General features: G+C 35.0%; 1 protein-coding gene across 2 annotated transcripts in view; it reads left to right on the top strand.

The window, feature by feature from the left end:
• Window positions 1-9,142: 9,142 nt before the first annotated feature.
• Window positions 9,143-21,151, top strand: part of TMPRSS15 (transmembrane serine protease 15) — a 107,191-nt gene continuing 95,182 nt past the window's right edge. Inside the window, exons 1-5 of one of the 2 annotated variants that reach the window (XM_006184077.2) lie at window positions 9,143-9,403; window positions 12,482-12,612; window positions 12,880-12,947; window positions 18,699-18,850; window positions 20,327-20,371. In XM_006184077.2, the coding sequence (XP_006184139.2) occupies window positions 9,259-9,403; window positions 12,482-12,612; window positions 12,880-12,947; window positions 18,699-18,850; window positions 20,327-20,371 (541 nt within the window). In that variant the 5' untranslated portion in view covers window positions 9,143-9,258. The remainder of the gene's footprint in view (window positions 9,404-12,481; window positions 12,613-12,879; window positions 12,948-18,698; window positions 18,851-20,326; window positions 20,372-21,151) is intronic. The other variant, XM_006184078.2, reaches the window with a different exon arrangement.

Consider the following 21,151-nt stretch of genomic DNA (forward strand, 5'->3'; position numbering starts at 1 on the left):
TAAAGTTAAAAAGTAACATGGTGAGAGGATAAATCCATCCTGAGCTACAGATGTGGCTGCCACGACAATACAAAATCATGGGGTTGTGAATTGGTTAGGATTCTGGATACATGGGGGGTTTCTCTGAAAATGACCTAAACTAGCAAACGATAGGGAAGAACATGCTGATATTTTTTCAAAGCTCCCTACTAACCAACTAAGATGATATAAAAAGTGTGGTAACCCCTACTAGGAAAAACCAATCTCTCCCAGCCTAGTTCATTTTTCTTTCCTGAAATACAGGTCTATTTTTGAATACTGCCATGAATAGAGTTCTCTTATGGAACAGTTAAGTGCTATGCAGTTCAGCATGTTCTGGTATAATGCCTTTGATTCAAAAGTTTCATAATCCACTTTACAGACAAAAGTAGATTAGGGTGAGATGCCTGGTGAGAGTGACTTTCATACGGCAAGGTCCGAAGCCCCGTGTGGAGCGGGAACAAAGGATGAAGAGTTAGGAAGCAGAATTTGCATTAGCAAAGGGAAAGTAAATATGGCTTCACTGCAGTCAGACAAGAGAAGGATAAAAAGAAGCTGCAACGGGAATGAAAGTCCAGTAGGAAAGATGAAGGAAAAGATCTTAAGACAGTGTGTTTAAAGACATTGTCTCATGTAGGAGATTTTGAGGTGAATCTTTGAAAGAAATCTGGGAAACAAAGACTTTTTAACATGAAGAGACATTAATCATATCTTTTCTTTTGGCAGGGAACATAAAAGTCATAAACTCATGAAATTTTAGACATGAAAGTGATTTTAAGATCAATAACTTTGTTCTCCAGATGAGCAAATGGAAGCTCAAAAAGATTTAGTGAAATGCTCTGGGTTGCATATAAGGGTCCATGCCTACATGTGAAGGTGGGTCTTCTGTCTCCATGTCTAGTGCATTTTTCACAACATCACATCATCTTCTTTGAATGGTAAACACATTTTTAGCAAGTCAAGGGTAAATTTTTTGTGATTCAAATAGAGTATTTCCGCATGTTAGGGATTTTGTTTTACTATCAACCTAAAAGTATTAGAAGAATCCAACTACTCTTTGATCAAATGATCAACAGATTACTATTAATTAAAAGGATTTTATTCTCTTCATTTTCAGTTTTCATGTGTGTATCCTTTAGTAAAATAGTATTCAGCTGAATATATTGTTCATAAATGAACTAACTACAATTGTGTACCCAGACTTTTTCAGATCCAGGAAGCTTTGATATGACATCTAAATTAATTTTTGGTACAGTTTTAGATGAATGAAATTGTGGTTTTTAGAAATCACATTGAATAGACTTGTGGGTAAAATCTGAATTAAAGCTGAAGCTTAAAGCATCCTTCTCTAGAATCTAATTAAATAAGTTATAAACTAGTTATAAGCTAGTGAAAAAGCCACCAGCAGCAAAAAAGCAAAAAAGAAAAACAAGAAGAATAACCAAAAAACAAAAATAAGAACACAACAACAAAAACAAAGTTCATGACATATGCTTTGTCCAATAGCAAGAATGTTATGAGGCTTAATGTGGCTCTTTTTTCTATCAATCACCTACAAACTGTCTCCTCCCCATCAATGTTGCTGAAAAGAACTCAAAAACATCCTAATTTTCACTAATACTTTGCAATTTGCAGAAAAGCAGGTCATATTGGTGTCAGTTGCCCGAGAAAAAGGAGAAACTATCTCAAGACTAGTGAGCCCTAGTGGCCAGTGACAACTAGGGGATCTCAGTGGAGATGAGAGAAAACCACAGGGCCTTGTGATTTCTCTTTGCTCCTCATCAACTTGTAGGAAATAGTATGCAGTGCAGTCGGTGTCTCATGCAAATTCACAAGCAGAATAAACCCCCATATTAGTACAAGGGAACCTTGGCACAGGGTGTTTGACAAATTTGCAAAAGAGAGAAGGGAATATGACGGGTCATACAAACGTTGTATTTAGCCACCCATGAGTTCATTCTCTTCCCTCAACACCTTCCTCCAACCCCTCAGTTTACAGAAAAGAAAAAAAAAAAATATATATATATATATACACACATCCTATATACTCTTCAAACTGGAGTTCATAGAGATGCAAGGAGAATTCAGCTCCTCTATGGGAAAGCCATGGGAAAGAGCCTAAGCAGGATGGTCTAAGTGAACCAGAAACCAAGTAAAAAGAAATAGCAGGGCAGCCATGCAAATATACCTCTGAAGGAAAGAGGCAAGGGAGGGGGGGAGAAGAGAAAAGTATATAAAATGTTGCCCCCAAAATCTGACTCTTATCTAAAAGCAAATTCAACCAAAGGGAAGTTTTCTACAGTACTATTTATTATAAGATCAGTTAATAAGAAAATAAGTTCAGGACAATAATAATTCAATAAGATAATAAAACATGAAATTAGATTAAAAGAGAAAAATTATAACTCAGAAAACCAACTGCAATCTGAATCAAGAGCATTATACAAATTAGCAGTAAATTAGAAGCAGCAGAGAACAAAAAAAAAAAAAAACAGAGTTGAACACTGCATATAATTTAAATGCATGAGGGAGTTACAGATATGGTGATAATTAGGAGAAATATATAAATATAAAGACAGAACTAACAGAATCCAACCAAGAAAAACTGGACTCCAACCCCAGAAGACATCTAGTAAATTGAACAACCAAAACTTTCAAAATTTTAATAAAGGAATGTTCATTTTAAGAGGAAGGGGACATTGCGTAAGGTACTCAACATTCCAAGAAAACTCAATTCAAAATAATCAATGCCAATTTATTTCCTATTGAACTTCAAGTGTGAAAAAGGAATACTCTAGGCATTCAAGGAAATATAAAACATGTCACATACAAAAGTAAGGTATAGAATTAGCTTTAGCCATTTTCACAATTGTGTTCTGTGTCAGAAAACCAATATTAGAAAAATATCTTCAGCATTCCAAGAAAAACAATTAACTTATGGTTGGCCCATGTACATAATCCTCAGTAAAGTATCATTCAAGTATAAAAGAAAGAGGAAGGTTTCTCACATATGAATAAACTCAGAGAATATAGACTCCATTAGCCCTAAAATAACACACACACAGAGAAAAACTGGTTGACGATGATGCACACACAATCAAAGATGAACGGAGCTGCCATAAAAGAGGTCTAGTTCAATACTTGAGTCCAGAGAATAGTGGAGGGATACCTGCAAGCTTCTGAGGAAAGGGTGATACTGCTCCACATTTTTATGTATAAATTTTTCTTCAATTGTCAAAACAATTAAAGAACAATATCTAGCAATATCTACCAAGCAAATCTCTGGGATTATAGTATCTAAGGAGTCTTATTGACAAAAATATTTAATAATATTTGAAGGCTTATTTTCCCTCCCTTTCTTATGACATGAGATATTTATAAAATAGTTCTCAGACCTTGCACAAAGAAGGATTACGGTCCTCTTGCAACACTTAAGGTATTAAGAGTCTTACCAATTAGGTATTAATGTGTCAAAATTATGTGAAAACTCAAAGGAAAGAAATAGCTAGCCTTGGAGATGAGCAAATGTGTATTTCATACAGCTCTGTCACGTTTGAACCATGCATCATAGGGTAAGTTAAGGTTAATTGACTGGGGAATTTGGACACATTTTCAGAGAGAAAATCGTAGAATCTCCAGAAGTATTCCTGATGAGAAATATTGATTTTTCTTTTTTTATGTTAGTTCTTTTTTTAACTTAAACTTTATTCAAGAAATTTGTCCAATAAAAGCCTAGTCACAGGAAATTATTTAAAGACGAAAGGTATCAGGGGTTTCTCACATTGTGTTGCATAGAGAAAGAAATGTCTTATAAATGCTCAGGGCCTTAATCTTTAGAGACTCTGCAATTCCTTCAGCTACTTAGGAAAGTCAGAGTTAAAATCACACATTGGTTGAGCAAATGAATAGATTATGTTTTGCACCATAATTCTTAACCCTCTGATTCTTTTGATTCGATCATATTAACAAGAGCTTATGGACTCTTAATTTTCTTAGTTTTCCTACTTTTATCCTTTTGTTTATTATAGGCTAAAATCATCATAATCTGTGGGTTCTGGCCAGCAGAAGTCCCACCGAGATGGAATGAATTACTTAACACTCTGTGGAAAAGTCAAGAGAGCGAGAGGGAGTCGGGAGCCAACTCCACGAGCCTCTCAAATCTCCCATATTTATTGAATATAGTCAAAAGAGGAATGCAGGAATTTAGGGAAGGACAGAGTGGGATCACAATGAGTACAAAGGCTTTGTTTATTGTTGGTGTTTGCCTCAAGATCAGAAGACCCTTTTTGTTTGTGTTGAGCCTTATCAGGGCGGAATGTATGAGAATCAGCTGCTTAACAACTTGGACTCAGGCGGCTGTTCCTGCCTTAGGTTGCCCCCCTCAGGGGATCTTACCCATCATTGGCTAACCAGCCTTCTCACCTCTGAGTCTGCAGTTTTCTATAAGTTGTTTACCATTCCATCCCAAGGCTGTTTTGCAGATAGAAGACTAACAGCAGGCATGCCCAGCGTTTATAGCCTGGGGACTGGGTCATTGCTAAAACCTCAAGGCAGTTACTAAGCACATCTTCTTTAAGGAGATAAGCGGCTGGGATCTGTTACAATTTGTTAACCCAGTCATGGGCTCCCACAGTAATCCTCCCTTAGGAATCTCTAAAAGTTCAAACTCTACCTACTCTATCTACCACTATCTTCAAGTCTCTTCCTACTTCATTATTCACTTAACTGGAATATGTCATTCTCATTACTGAAGGGTCACAATTTTGCTTTCCTCATTGAAAGCTTCATTAAGAGCATTAAGGATGCTTCCCTACCCAGAGCTATGGATATCTTCATTCACAAGCCAGATATTTGTTTCTTCTTCTTTGTTTCTACTTCATTTAGATCATTCTAGATTTTATGGCTAAGTTTTTAAGTATATGTTTAAAATAAATGTTTTACTCTGCTATAGATATTCAATTACTTTGACTTAAGTGGGGTAGGGAGGGGTTATTCTGTAACTTCTACATTCCTCAAAGATGAAAACTAATATCACAAGGACTTTAATCATATACTTCCCTTTTCTTTCTCTCTTTCTTGTGCTCTCTCTCTGTATGTGTGTGTGTGTGTGTGTGTGTGTGTGTTTGTGTGTGTGTGTTTGTGTGTGTATATATATATAATGGGAAAATGCAGAAAACTATTAACTCATATGTCCTAAACATCTAACTCTGTCAAGTTAACATGGTTGATTCATTTATTTAAAAAATTTTAAAAGAATGACACAATTCAAATACAGTTGAAACCTCCTTGGTTGGTATTCCACTCCTATACTCTCCAATTCCCTTCCTACTTAGAAGCAATCACCACACTGAATTTTCTATTTATCAATCCTACATAAACTTTTATTACAACAACTGCATTACTAAACCAGTTATTTTCTTTTTTGACTTAAATAGTGTAACAGTGCATATATCCTTCTGAAACTTGTTTCTTGGTTTTTTTTACTGAAATATAACTGACTTATAATATTACTATTAGTTTCAGGTGTACAACATAGTAGTTGATTTCTAGTCTCGTAGCATTGTGGTCAGAAAATATGCTTGATTCTATTTCAATCTTCTTAAATTTAATGAGACTTGTTTTGTGGCCTAGCATGTGATCTGTCCTAGAAGAATGTTCCATGTGCACTTGAAAAGAATATGTATTCTGTTGCTATTGGATGGAATGTTCTATCTATCTATCTATCTATCTATCTATCTATCTATCTATCTACCTATCTACCTATCTATCTATCTATCTATCTGCTGGTGGGCAGGGCCAGATCCTGGGGTACAACATGTTTACATGTGTAAAAGTTTATTATTTCCAGAATGGTAAATACAGCTTCAGTTCTTGCACATTTAACTTGTGTATAGTATTTTATTATATAAAAACAGTACAATTCATTTTCCTGTTGATGGACACAAGGTTTCTCTATTTTGTGGGGCTTAAAATAGTGTTGTAATGAGTATTGTCTCATTGCCTGCATCTAAGATAAATTTGGGCGTCAAATTGTATGTGTGTATTTTTTGGTAGCTATTACCAAATTGCTCTTCATTATGATTATTTGAATTTTCTTTCTCACAAGTGATAAATGCCACCGCTTAAATATGGACTTAATTGTTGCTAGTATACTTGCAGGCAATAACATTTCATTTTTTAATTTTAGTTGGAATTCCATAATTACTACTGAAGTTGACCATCTACTAAAATTGTGCACCTATAGACATTTGTGTGCTTGTATTTTGTTCCTTTATTACTTGTTTGGTTTTGTGTTTTTGTTAATTATCTGCTGTTTGTCCTTTGTTAGTTAATTAGTAGAAATTCTGAATTCTGAAAAATGTTTTTCAGTTGTAAACTGTCAGAGTCCTCCGCATATATGCTCTGATTCATCTCTGCATGCTGACTTTCCATGAATGTTGTACCCATACACAGGGAGAGCTGAAAGTAGGAGAATTAAAGTCCCAGAAACTATTCTCAACCAGTGAGCAAGGCTGTTTGGTGAATAAAAATCCCTGCTTCCTTGCCTATTAATTGGGAGAACTCTGAGGACTTTTCTTTGCGTCTCTCACATTCCCCAGCAGGATTATGTTCCTGAGGCCATGGTGGTTCCTGGTTTGATTACACAGCTTTTATTGGCTTCTTTTCCCCCGACTTTTCATTTCCCAACTCCTCTTATGGACTTTCCTTGGCTTGCCTTCCAAATACATTTGAGAAACTCATAAAATCTTTGTCTTAATTCTGTTCTGTTGTAGCCAAAATAAAAGACACAATTTTTAAAAAAGGAAACAATCTACTTTGTGTCTCGAGTTTTTACTATATTTTTTATATCTTTTTTAAAAAACTGTTGGTCTTATTATTGGCTAAATTTATCATTATTCTCCTTCCCTACTTCATCCTTTTATTTTTTAATGCTTAAAAAAAAAAAAAAAACTCCTTTAGTATCCTATAACAGAAAAACATCTTTCCACATTTTCTGCAAACATTTTTCTATACTTTTTCTGTATATTTAATTCACCTGGAATTTATTTTCCTTCAGAGTGTGAGATAAGGATCTAATTTTATTTATCCCGAGATGAATAAGCCACTGACCCACTGATCCTTTCTGTATCTGTTGGTAACACTGTCATTTTGATACATGACATTTCCATATACAAATCAAGTTGTTTGTGAGATCTTTATTCTGTTCCACTGAGAGATTTTTCTACTCCTGGACCAATATCACTCCCTCTTTATTATTATAACTGTGTAATGAGTTCTGTTATCTGATACGGCAAGTTCCATTTTATTTTAGTAACTTTTTAAAACTTCAAGACATATGATTTGCCCTTTCACATCAACCTGCTTATTTTATTTCAGTCTGTCCTTCATAAGTTTATGTCTTTTTTCAAGAAAGCCATTCTTCTAATAATTTATTTGAGCATATGAGATATAATTACTTAAGACATATAGTTTAAGGGGAATTTATAAATGCTGATTTCATTTCTGAACCTAAGTATATAATTTCTGGTTTTCCATCTTTTAAAAAATTTTTTTGTATATATTTTCTAAGTGACTGTATCTTCTTGGTTTTCCATCTTATATTGAATATATTATTACCCTGTACTTGGAGCAGAGCACGTGAACTCGTTTTGCTCTCTTTTCCTTCCCTTATATAAATTCAGAATCAATGTAACAAAGTTCTACTCAATTTTCTGAAAGCAGTTGCATCTGCAACAGCCCTAATGAAGGAAACAGTGATTATACTTCCATCTTCTTGGCTCCCCGAATTCAAGGGTCAGTCCCCAGGCTCTAGTTGTATGGGAGGGCCTGGCCTATTAGAATCCTCTCCTAGAATATAAGTAAAATGAAGCTCTCCCACCTCCATCAGTGCCATTTCTCATTTACTGGGTAAAGTGTTTAAGAATACAGTTAGTATGAATTCAGTTAAATAAAAAATACATATATATTCCATGACATGTATTTATTTACTTCTAATTGCTTTCAGCAAGGACTTCAGAGAGCAATACATGGTTGTTTTCTTTCAAAAGTAAAGAAGAAGAAACGAAAGTGGCTATGGGTTATTCTAGCCCATTATAAAATGCCACAACTCCAGCTTATTAAGGGCTCTTGATCTAGAACTTCCTTATCTCTGGCCAGTTTTACTGGCCAGAGCGAGACAAATTGGTTCACTTCAGAACAAGTTTGGTTTTATAATTATTAATTTTTAATTCTAAGCTCATGGTTTTTCAAAGTTTGGAAGTTCCAATGGTTAACTTTACTTTAACGATCAGAGAAGAGTCTTGATTTCCCCACAAAGCATAGGACTCCAGTTAGGAATGCAGTTATTGCAACCGGTCCTCTTGTTATTATTGGTATGTTTAAAAAGATAAAGTTTAGGTCACCTGAGTAACATCTTCCCCACCCAGAATACTTCCTTAAAATAGAAACAAACACTTAATTCCTCTCACAGCGGCTGCTCCTGTTCACTGATAATAGCGTGAGGCCATAAAAAGTAGGCATATAACGCCTTGTTCAAGTGGACCTTCCTTTAGGTTAAATCAATACTACCTTACATTGCATAACTTCACATGGGTGAGATAATGAAGATTGCAACATCTGTGATTGCTTCAATAAAGAAATACATGCATACAGAGAGAGAGAAAGAAAGGGATACAGGGAGGCTGGGAAGAGAGATGTATGTATTAATATATATATATTAGGCTTTATATATACCTGTGCATAAAAGTTACCTTAGAATGTCTACACCTACATAAAACGGGAAAAATCCCTCAATAATGACCTGAGTCAGGGGGTAGAAGGTTGATCTGTCAGGAACTCTCTACAAATAGCATGTGCGTGTGTCCAGTGACTAATCTACTACCATGAATTTCACATTTATTCAGCTCTCAGAATGATAAAGTATAATTTTTGTTTACAACATGTATTTAATTTCATTCATCTCAACATCTGGCCTGTTGAGGTGATTCACATTTACAACTCTAAGCACTCCTTCACTCACTTCTTAAAGATTAACTGAGCTTACAACACTACTTAATGTATAGAGACGTAATGTTCCCAAAGGGACATACACAACTCAGTTACACTGGAGTAGGAAGACTAGTGTAGACTTGTTGTGTCACAAATCTTCTTTGAAAACTTGAGAGGTTTTGCTCTGCAGTTGATGCCAGATTCTCTGCTCTCTCAGAGTTCTTAGAGTAGCACCACCTTCAAAAGCCAAAAATGGGGTCAAAGCGAAGGGCAGTTGCAAGGCACCGTTCTCTCAGCACCTATGAGGTCATGTTTGCAGCTCTCTTTGTCATGTTGGTGGTGCTCTGTGCTGGTTTAATCGCAGTGTCCTGGCTGGGAATCAAGGGATCAGAAGGAGGTAAGTCCCATGGAGCTGGCCACTAAAGGTGCTCTCAGATGAATGTACACACTTTAATCTCAGGAATCCTGCCAGTATATTGTATTCATTGCTGTGCTTTTGTGACAAGGTATTTATATTGCTTTCAGATGCTCCACTGTAGTTCACTTCATAGAATATTAAAGGGAAAAACAGTTTGTATATAATTTGGAATTTAATTCAGAATTCATGCCTGAGACTAAGTTTTTGTTTGGTTGGTTGTTGGTTTTAATCCAATCCATTCAGCCACTTTGTATCTCTTGGGGGGGGGGGGTTAATTAATTAATTAATTAATTAAATGTATTTTTAATCACGGTACTGGGGATTGAACCCAGGACTTGGTGGATGCCAAGCACACACTCTACCATGAACTAAACTCTCCCTGCCAGATTGTTTTGAAAATTAAAAAATGGTAAGTTTCTCAATTTCAACATAGCCCAGGGATCTGTTCTGATATAAATCATAAACATAATCAAACATTGTTCACTATAGAAGCTGATAAATAGGCCAAGTTAAAGAAAAATAATGTTCTTTATTTCTGGAGAATTGTATCTTCTTTCTCTTATTAGTACAACAATTTGAATTGCAACAATGTAAGGGAATTTGGTTGTAATCATGGACTTAAAAGATCTCAAGCTGCCTGAGTAGCAATTTGTGATTGACAGAAAAAAATAAGTAAAGGTAACTAATATTTAGAGCTAAATTACCTGTACCAACTGCTTTCAAAGATCTTCAACTGTATTCTCTTGTTACAACAAATCTATGAGTTAGTTATTATTGTCACCATCGTTTGATATGTGAAAAATCAGTGACAAATTTTAAGTAACTTGTTTAAATCTGAAACATGACTAGATAGTGCAAACTAGACAATCCAACTTCAGAACTTGTGCCCTTATTTACCATTTATTCATTTATAGGATAATTTTTTAAATTAATGGCAGCATAGCAAAAACCTGGATTTATTTTTTCTCAGAAAATGTTTGCATTCTTTTAAAATGATGAATTATATATGGGCATATTAATTCCTTCTGAAAACTCACAGGGCCAAACCTTTTAATGTGAGTGATTTTGGTTTTACCAAGAAAATTCTCCGCCTTTGAGTTGGTTCTTTTCGCCAAGTAAATAAGTAAGTTTAAGTTAGAATATAATAAATGTAATTTATAGTTTTATAAAATAATTCCAATATAATCCCTGGTTTATTTAACTACTATAGCTATATGCAAGGGGTCCATTTTAAAGAGAAAGAAGGCTTGTGGATATTTTATGTAATTATATGAACAATTAAATAAATTATAGAGGCTCCTGGAGACTTTTAGAAAAGTAGCTGCTGTGGTCTTACTTAAATGCTGTGAATAACTTCAAGGATATGTAACCATTTGAAAGTCCATTAGAATCTTTGATGCTCAGTGAAAATACAGAGGTTGATTATTTTACCAGTAAAATAGAAAATACTTATAAATATTAATATGATTTAATTGTGAACTACTGAATATAAAAAGGGATTTGAGATAAGTCTAGAATAGAACACCAGAGGACACAAGACATACTACTTTTAATACACACTTTTACTTTAATACACTTTTAACTCTTTTTATTGGAAATCATTTTAGACTTTAAAAAAAAGCTGCAAAAATTGTAGAGTTCTTTTATAACCTTCATCCAGCTTCCCCTAATGTCAATGTCTTGTATATACGTAGTACGATGGCCACAACCAAGAAATTAAAGCTGGTACAGTATTATTAACTGAACCACACACTTCATTCAGATTTCATCAGTTTTTCCACTAAAGTCCTTTACCTGTTCCGAATCCAGTGCAGATTCCTACATGGAATTTAGTTTTCATGTTTCCTTAGTCTCCAATCCGTGACAGTTTCTCAGTCTTTCCTTGCCTTTCATTTTTAAATACTCAAATCTTAATGTAATTTTGAGTATTTAAAAAACAAATGAAATAGTATAATAATAATATGTTACATCAATTGTGTAATGATAACTGTTCAGACTAAGCGTACATTTATTGTTTAAAATATTAATTCTAATGTTCCTTCTGGAATAGGAGGTTTGTGTCAATATATGACAGATCATGGATTCTGAAGTCAGTCAGTCCTTTGTCCAAATTCCAGATCTGTCACTTTTATCATCTTGGGAAATTTTCTTAATGAATTTATATCCCAATTTCCCCATCTGGGATAAGAAGAAATAACATGTTCTCATACCTGGTCAATGTATCATTATGACTACCTTTACTAATGATTTCATTATTGTGTGAGTTTCACCTGAAGCAATTCATTTTAAATATAAATATATATCAAAGAATATATGCTGATAAAGGGATTGTATTGGGCTTAATGGCACATTTAATTACTCATGTTTATATTCAACTTGTTAGCTTTTTTCTTACATTTTTTCATATTGAGATAACAAATTGTCTGCAGCATTCTCAATAAGTTCTCCAGTAATGACAGTCTCCATCTGATGGCAAAAGGTCATACATACCAATTTTATAATTATTAGGATGAAAGAAGCAACTTCAAGGCTATGTTTCAAAGTAACACACACACTAAAATCTTCACAGCAAACTACATGTCGGAAACCAGCAGTGTCCCTGGATGCTAGGTGTTCAAGAAGTATCTGAAAGCAACTGCAAAACTTTTAATGGTACATTTCTCACCATGTTTCCCTGAATGAGTTCCCATAATTGGCGGAAGCTGATCATCCCTGTAACTTCCAATAGGAATCTCAATAACAAAGAAAATGGAAAAAAAACAAAAAACAAAAAACAAAAACTTGGAAGCTTGGAGTGTTGGTTAGACTTCAAAGAAAAGAAAAAAAATGGGATAAAGAAGTTCATTTTTCAATCTTTTAAAACAACCAGATACCTAAAAATTTAAAAAATAAAAAGTAGCTGATTATAAAACATGATGACTATAGAGGGAAAAACAAGAACTCCAGGGCCAACACATTAAGCCAGAACTTTACTTCCATGTCTTAACCGGCAGGTACATATTCTCCTTTATTCATAATTCATATTTTCAGTGTTTTGCTTCTTATTAATTCATCTAGATGCAGAATTTGGAAAAAGTCATGAAACCAGAGGGACATTCAAAATAACATCTGGAGCTATATATAATCCTAATTTGCAAGACAAACTCTCAGTGGACTTCAAAGTTCTTGCTTTTGACATTCAGCAAATGGTAGGAGACCTTCTCTTTTCACCTAGTTTAAAATTTCATTGCATATTTTTATTAACTACTTGCCAAAAGATATACAGATCCTGTTCTTTTTGAAACAATTAGTTAATAAATATAATATGCTTAGGATATTTAAAGGTATGAGACCCATTATCACAGACAAAGAAATTGCTCCAATCCAGTTCTAAGCAGAATATAAAGATTACTTTGTTTACATTTTTAAATGAAATCTTAGATTTAATATACCTGTTTAAACTTTTCTGTTTTCAGATAGATGAGATCTTTCAATCAAGTAATCTGAAAAATGAGTATAAAAACTCAAGAGTTTTACGATTTGAGTAAGTAAAGCTCAAAAATTTTAGCTAGATAGAAAGCACAGAATCACAAAATAGTGACCTTTTGTTAATATTTGTAAAAGAGTGTCACTATTTTTAGGAGAAAATGGAACATGTTGAATTTTCAACATTTTTGTGAAGATTGGGAAAAGTGGGACAGTAGAAACTTCTGTATATGTAGCAAATAATACTAATAGCTCTAGAAAGTTGGTCCCATGCTAACATGTTTCTCCTGAGTTCAAGTCTTGCAGACACACAGGGACAAGGCTGAAGCTGATTAAATGCAGTTGCATAGAAGTGTGATGTTCAATGTACATCAAGTGGGAGCCATAGGGGACTCAAGGTCATTGGAGAATGCAAAGAGCCTCTCTTATAGAAAGGCTGATGATCTCTTATCTCAGATCAAAAACCATTGAACAAGGGAGCCTGGCACTGAAGACACTTGGTGTACAGTCTTCACAAGAGTCCTGACATTAGCAAGAGTCCCTAGTTCTTAGTGACCAAGTAGAGGTAAAGAGGTCAAGTCAAAAGTGAAGAGGTTGTTTAGAAAAGCAATGACAGAAGGCCAAGTGAGGATTAGTTAATGGGCAGAGGGAAACTTCAGGGCTTGCAATTTCTTGTCGGAACAAAACATATCCACTCAGTGGAAGCCATAATGAAGAAAAGCACAAAGCTTCATCATTTTATACCAAAAAAAAGTCTCTTTTTCTCACCTACTTCTCTACCTGTATTTATCATCCTTTATCCCACTGCATATTCGTGATGTCTTAGTGTCAGTAGCCAGTCAACCCTTCCCCCATCTACATGCAGTCTTCATTCCTGTCTACAATACAGAGGCTTCTACTCCTGTTTTCCAGGGATTAAAATCTCTGACAGCCTCTTTTACTGGCCTAACTTCGGGTCTAGAAGGAGACATGTGGGCTCTCAGGAAAGGTTAGTATTATTATTATAGTTTGTTTTTCTTAAAGTGCTGTTTTAAACTACTTACTTAGCATTTATTCTGTGACGGCAGAACCATACATGCAAGAATTTATTTCACTTTTAGAGCTATTTAGCTACTTTGGAGTGAGTGGAACCAGTTTCTCTTTTCCGGTTTTGGAGAAGATTGAGTGTGGAGAGCCATATTAAAGCATCAGTTCGCATTTAGTTCCCAAAGCTTGTAGTCTTCCTTAAGGAGAGGTATTGCGGGTACCTGCCTCACCCTCATTGGGCTCCGCCCAGTGAAATCCACGCAAAGCCCAGGATCTAGTGCAGAGTTTATTAGGATAGTTTTCCTAATGGAAGCCTTTGTCTTTTCCTGTTTACAACATGCTAGATAACTTTGCTTTTCTAAAAGTGGAAAATTTGCTGAATATAGACTTGTGTACAAGGTCTGGTGGTTTATCAAAACCCCAGCATTTTCTTTGATACTTAAGTAATCTTTTATTTCTCTAGATGGTAAAATCACTTTATTTGAAACTATAAATTATTTGAGCTCAAGAATTATTTCTTTCCCTTCAGCTACCTAGGAGACCAATATAGAGCCTAAAACTTGATACATATTTTATAATGATACTCAAATAATATACTTCATCAGTGTAGAGAGATTTTCACCTAGTTGTAGCTGAACTACTTTTAAATCAGAAGTGAGTTGTTAAAGATGCAATGCAAGGAAATTTCATGAAAATGTCTGTAAGATAAATTACAGGTATGTACTTTGGGAGACTGAGAAGAAAAGGATAAGAAAAGAAATTCAGAGGCAGGAAAGAAAGTAACTAGCAAATATTTAGGTTTACTTTAAATAGTTGCATGTACAATGACATACTCCACTCATAGAAGAAAGTGGCAGACGCCTATTAGCTTTATAAATTATTTTCATTTTAATCTCCAATTGATAAAATGAAAAAATGAAAATAACTGAGTTCCCACTAACAATAGCTACACCAACTGTGAAAAATACATCTAAAAATCCTTTAAAGCACCTATTTCCATTTTTGTTACTGATTTTAATGAAAATCACACCCCATGCACGTGTATATAGTCAAATTGCTCGGAATACTAAACTTGGTCATTAATCTATCTCTTCTTCCTTTTAAAAATATTATTTAACATCAACTCTTGCCTCCCTGCAAAATTGTGTGTGTGTGTGTGTTCACAGAGCCACTGCAGGACAAGCAAATGGTTTACCCTCCTCTGGGAACCCTTTCTGTTATTCTGCTTTGTGGAAAGCGCTTTGACTCAAAGAGCAGTTAGCAGTCGATTCCTTTAATAAAGGTCTGTTTACCCTTTGTGGCAATACGAAGCTGATTTTGCCCTTTGAGCACAGATGAGTCACAAAGTTAGGAAAAGAAAGACTTTTGTTTATTCAGCAGCCCTAGAGGTTATCAATATCATTAAGGAAAATAAGAGATAAGAAACATTTGATTTATTGCACGCAGGCTTTCTGTATAATGATAGGATTTATCTGCTCAAAAAAAAAAAAAAAAGAAAGAAAAAGACTCAGTGATTCCACTGGAACAAGTACTTTGAAATGAAAATGAAAATGGCCATTGTTTCTTTTTTCTTTCCCTAAAAGAAGAATTCTCATTACCGTAATAAATAAATCCAACCTCACAGCAGTGATAGAGATCATTGCTAAACTACTGAAATAAAAGCTTTAGCTTTCTTATTAGGTGAAACACAAACGTTTATTATGGTTTTCCTGATTTCTACTATGTAGCTCTCTTATCTCAACATAAACACTGAATAAGAAATAAATTTTAAGAGAATACAACTGTATGTGGATAATAGGATATGTAACTCCTGTCCTTGCAAAGTGTAAATTATTAAATACGATGTATAATTCACAACTAAGAAAACATCTTTCATGCAGAGATGTTTCATTATGCCTGAGGATGAGCTAATTCAGTTACTTTCAACTCAGTGAAAGAAAATTCCAGATTTGCACTCTCTCTACCGAAACTACCTTACCTCTTCTACTCCCTAAGCCAAATGAAATAAAGGCAAGTTTTCAGTCAAATAAATATTACACAAAGAGAAAGTTACACAAAGAGAAAAATCCAGTCTAATCAGAATTAAAACTATCTGCTATGCAACCAAGGATGAGAGGAATATGTGGACTTGAAGACAGAGCAACTAATGAACATTGTTCACCTCACTTTATTTTAACCATATTTAACTCTGTCCATTTAAGAATTTGGGGTGTGAGGGTGGCTAAGGAGACAAGAAGAAGAAGAAGGGGTTATGGAGAAGGAGGGAGGACAAGCAGAAAAAGAAGGGAGTAAAGGAGGAGAAGGAGGAGGGGGAGAGGGAGGGAGCAAGGGAAAGGCGAGGGAAGATGCTCTTTTGCCAAAGTAGGGAAGCAATAAAATATCTATTTCTTCCCCCTCAAGAGTTCACCCAGATATTTTCCCGATCTATTTGGATATAAAGTTCTAGCAACAAAGTAAGATAGTTAAAACCTGGACCTGCACGCGTGGGCAAATGTGTTGTATTGTCTTTCCAACTGCAAAATAGTTCATAATGGTGTTGACAGAGGTGGTTATAGGGGTGGGGGATGGGAACTATATAAAAACACATCTGGGAAACAGAGGTTTTGTGTTTAATTCCTCTCTCTGATACTAATAAGCTGTATAACTCTAGGCAAAGTTAATTGCATTATTCTGAGTCCCATTCTCCTTATTGCTGAAACTACAAAGTCGGCCAACATCAGATGTAAAAATGGAGTCAGTTCTTTTTTCTGGAGCTTCATTTTAAATGTGGGATGAAGCCTGAGAGTTGTGGGCCAGTTAGGATTTTTTAAATTGCACTTAACAGGACACATGACAATAAAAGTGCCTTGAACAATAATTGTTTATCGTCTGACATCGCAACAAATCTGGAGGTTTCATCAGAGGTTAATTCAGTGGTACAACGACAGTGACGCAATTAAGAATTTAGGTGTTTTCCTTCTTTCTCTATGCTATCTTTAGCTTGTCAATCAGAGCTTGCCTCATGGCCCCAAAATAAATGTAACCGTTCTGACAATCGCATCTAAACGTATTGACATTCAAGGAAGAGGAGTAGTAGTCCACCACAGGTCTTTATTTTATTAAATATGGAAATGTTTCCCAGACATTTCCCATCAGTGCCCCCTCCTATTTCACCAACCAGGGCCTGGTCATACACCTATGAATAAAACCATCATTGACACAAAGAATGATTGGAGAAGCCGTGACAAAATAGAGAGTTATTCTCAAATAAAATTAGGGACTGTCTAGCACGGAAAAATTAACAAGTGTGGAAGAGTAGATAAAAACATTGTCTATGACAAAGTCTATCTTGTCAAGGACAAGAGATTCGACAGGTCAATAAATCTGGGGAAACCTGAACTAAATAGTTACTAAGAAGCCTTGTCATTTACAAGATTTGGTTACTATGATTTAATCAAATGATTGAAAAGTTAACATTCTAACATTTTAAAATTATTAATAGAGGTGAAATGTGCAATTATTGATCAGAGTATACTGTTAAGGGAATCACTTCTGCTAAACTGAACCTGAAAATTAGCACAGAAACTAAAAAAGAATATTCTACTGAGTGTAAATGCTGACCCACTACAATCTTTCAGGAGCATTTTGATCCTGTATATAGTCATGAAGGGAAAAAGACATTTACTATAGGCTCTATTAAGACAGGTATACAGACTCTTTAGGAGTTGATGAAGACCTTCCAGAAACTCTTTATCTTACAAATATCACAAGGATATGAATCTAATTGCTTACATTTCAGAACCAGCAAACATAACTATAGGCAAAATTTTGTTCTCCTTAGTCTGCCTCTTAAGGATCCAAGTACACCCTGAGCTCCCCCAGCTTCCTGAGGGGTGCAGAATGAAGACCAGAGAGCTGGAGTTTGTCTCCAAAGTGGTTGTAGCCTAAAAGCACAGTAGCAAAGTAGAAATGGAGACAGAAGAGGGCACATCTCTCAAGTATCCCTCTTGGGTCAAAAATTTATGCATTTTTATGATTCTTTAAAGTATAAACAAATTACCACTGAAGAAAACTTTTAAAATGCATGTTTCAGAGAAGATGAAGTAAAAGGGAAGATAACTTGGGCCACGTAACTGAACTCTAATGTTATGGTCAGAGGTGATGTAGGCAAGATAATCCCAGCCTTTGACCATGAGACTGAAAATCCCATACATCCCCAATAACCCACTTATGCTTGTCTTCTTTCTACCCTTTGAAATCAGGGTGTATTTCTATATTTTTATTAAAAACAGAGAAGAAAAAGTAGATATAAGTCAGTTGCTGTAAGCTAAATCTCAGGCCTTCATTAACTATATAGAAAAATTTTCTTTGAAATCGGTGAACCTACTTTAGACTTCTTCCTACTTAGAAGTCAAATGTTAAAAATGAAGGATCCGCACTCTTCACTTTTTTGAAACAGTAAAGTGAAAATAAATGTCATGATACCATGTGATTTTGTTTAATTTGACATAAATGACTCTGGCCTGGCCTAGCGATTAGTGTGCTGATGTGGGACTCAGAAGTGTCAGGGTATCAGGTTCTAATTCTGACTATGTTTTTGTATTCTTGGAGAAACATTTAGTCTTTTCTTTTTCTTCCACCTGTGAAACATAGATCATATTTGACGTGCCCTACGTTGTACAGGTGTAATAAGGATTAATAAGAGGATAACTGTGGAGAATTTCAAAGACACCTGGCATAAATTGGGCACAAACCACTTGAAGGAGGCTGACTTTTTTCTCTTCTATCACTTTTTGCTTGGCAGAAATGGCAGCATCATAGTCATATTTGACCTTCTCTTCTTCCAATGGGTGTCAGATGAAAATGTAAAAGAAGAACTGATTCAAGGCATTGAAGCAAATAAATCCAGCCAACTGGTCACTTTCCATATTGATGTGAACAGCATCGATATCACAGGTATCTGTGAACATTATTTGATTTCTTTGATTCATTAAGCTATGAAATGAAAATTCTAGCTATATACCAGAGAGGCAGTGGGATCACCCTGGACTTCAGGAACCTGTCTTATTGCCTGAGGTAACACATTTACATAAGAAAAGTGAAATATGGAAAACTGTATTTGGAGAAAAATATCAGTGATAAAAAGTTTGTAAAGTATCAAATATCAAAAGGGTTCTGAAAATATTGGCATTCATAAACGTTCGTGGCTCTGATGACATTTTTGGCATTGGCCAAGCACAACCAGACTTTGCAGAAACCCTCCATTGGAGAGTGATGCTCATTGCTTTCTGATAGAATCGTAGAGATTATTAGATTACCTAACTGAGTGGCAAGTCCAGTCTCTAACTGAGGACTTAAAAGAAGGAGAGGAAGTAAAAAGAGAGGCTAATGAGTTTGACTCATCCCAGTTACTTTTAAAAAAACCTCATTTTTTAAATGATAAATAGTGTTCAGATAAAAATAAATCAAAGGGGAAGAGATACAGGGCATCAAAAATAATAGCAAGACAATAATGTCCATGAGTGTTAGGTTATTGTAAATTTTCCATTCTGGTTATCCTTCGTTCAACTTAATTCAACAGACATTTACACTGTGTCCTATTTTCTTTGAAAACAATAGTAATTTGTCAGACCCATCCAGATCCGCAGTCTCTAATCTGTAAACCATGAGGCTAAATATGTTTTGGAATTCAGAAAACTTTAGATGTTAGAAAGCTGATCGGTATATAAATATCCATTTTAAGTGGAATAAAGGCAAATTTTATATCACCTGTTGCCAGTTCAAATAGTTTTGCTCCAGAATGAGATCAGTCAGTAGAGATTTGCTTCTGAATCAAGTATATTAAAACATGCAGATGTGTTTTGTTTTGTTTTGATTTTGTAATGGAAGATACTAAATCGAGGACCTCGAGTTCCTTTTCTCTATAGTACAGGTTCGTCGAGCACAGTTTACTTCCACCAAGTCTCCTGTGTGTAGTACGGTGCCTGTTCAGTAGGAAGTGCTGCTGAACTAAAGTGCTACAGCCAAAGGGCTTACGTGCCCCTTCTAGTGATGGTTTGGTCCCCTCTGGCACAGCTGCTGGAAAAGAGACGGTTTTGGATCTTTGTCTAATTCAGATTAGCTAAAACAGGTGTTTTTCTTATCAACAAATTACTCCTGGCATCAATCCTATTATGTGGTATCTTTACTACCCCCATGTTGCATAGGTAAATTTTATAGAGAGAATATACAGAGATTCTGGAAATTCATCAAATGCACCACAATCAACTAATAATGAAACAATTAAATAATAGGAACATTCAGTATGAGATAGGATGAAATGGAAACTCTAAGAGATCAGATACTCTGAATAAATATTCAAACTGCACTCAGTTCTTTGTGATCTATTTATACCATAAGCTCTAATTTTGAATCAAACTTACTTTATTCCAGCATCTTTGGAGAATTTCTCTACAATAAGTCCTGCAACAACTTCAGGTCAGTACTTAAGGCATTTTAAAATATGTAACTTAGTGACCGTAAAACTCCATAAAATGACGTTAGGGAAGGATTCAACTTTTTTTTCCTGACAACTCTTTCTGAGACATTTAGTCTTCACATCAAAATGTAAAAAGCATACATTTGCTTAGGAATAATGTAGTTCATAATACTGCAGGGTTCATAACGCCTAGTTACATATGCAAGGATATGCATTTCCAATTTCAATGCTCCTTTCATATTTTAAACTCTATATACATATATGCATATATGGGTGGGTGTGGGTGTGTGTGGGTGTGTGTTCTCAAAATATGCCTCTGTTCATGCAGCCTTGAAAATGAAGCCATGACACTTGTAAGGTCACTAAAAATGAGGGAAAGGAGTTTAAAAGATAATCAAATGGTAACTTGCAAAATGTATTGCACTCTTTGGAGAGAAGAATCTAGGGCTTAAGTTAACTTTTTGCTCTATTCTGGCATTTTCTTCACTCCATCTTTCTAACTATAATCAGTCACTACTACTTATAAAATTTAGAAATTCACTTTGTCTTATCAAGATCATACACACTATTAAAAGGGTGCTTTGAGAAATTATCAATAATTTTAGAATTAACCTGAGTTACCTTAAAATGTAAAATCACTCCATTGTAGAAAAATTATTTAAATTGAAGTCAGAAGATTTGAAAACTAATCCTTTCTCTGCCAACTACCAGAATCACTGGGCATTTCAACCTCTGAAAATCTGCTTCCTATAAATTGTGAATAATAAAATTTTTATCAA

This window comes from Camelus ferus, chromosome 1, assembly GCF_009834535.1.
Source record: "Camelus ferus isolate YT-003-E chromosome 1, BCGSAC_Cfer_1.0, whole genome shotgun sequence".
NCBI classification, from domain to species: Eukaryota; Metazoa; Chordata; class Mammalia; order Artiodactyla; family Camelidae; genus Camelus; species Camelus ferus.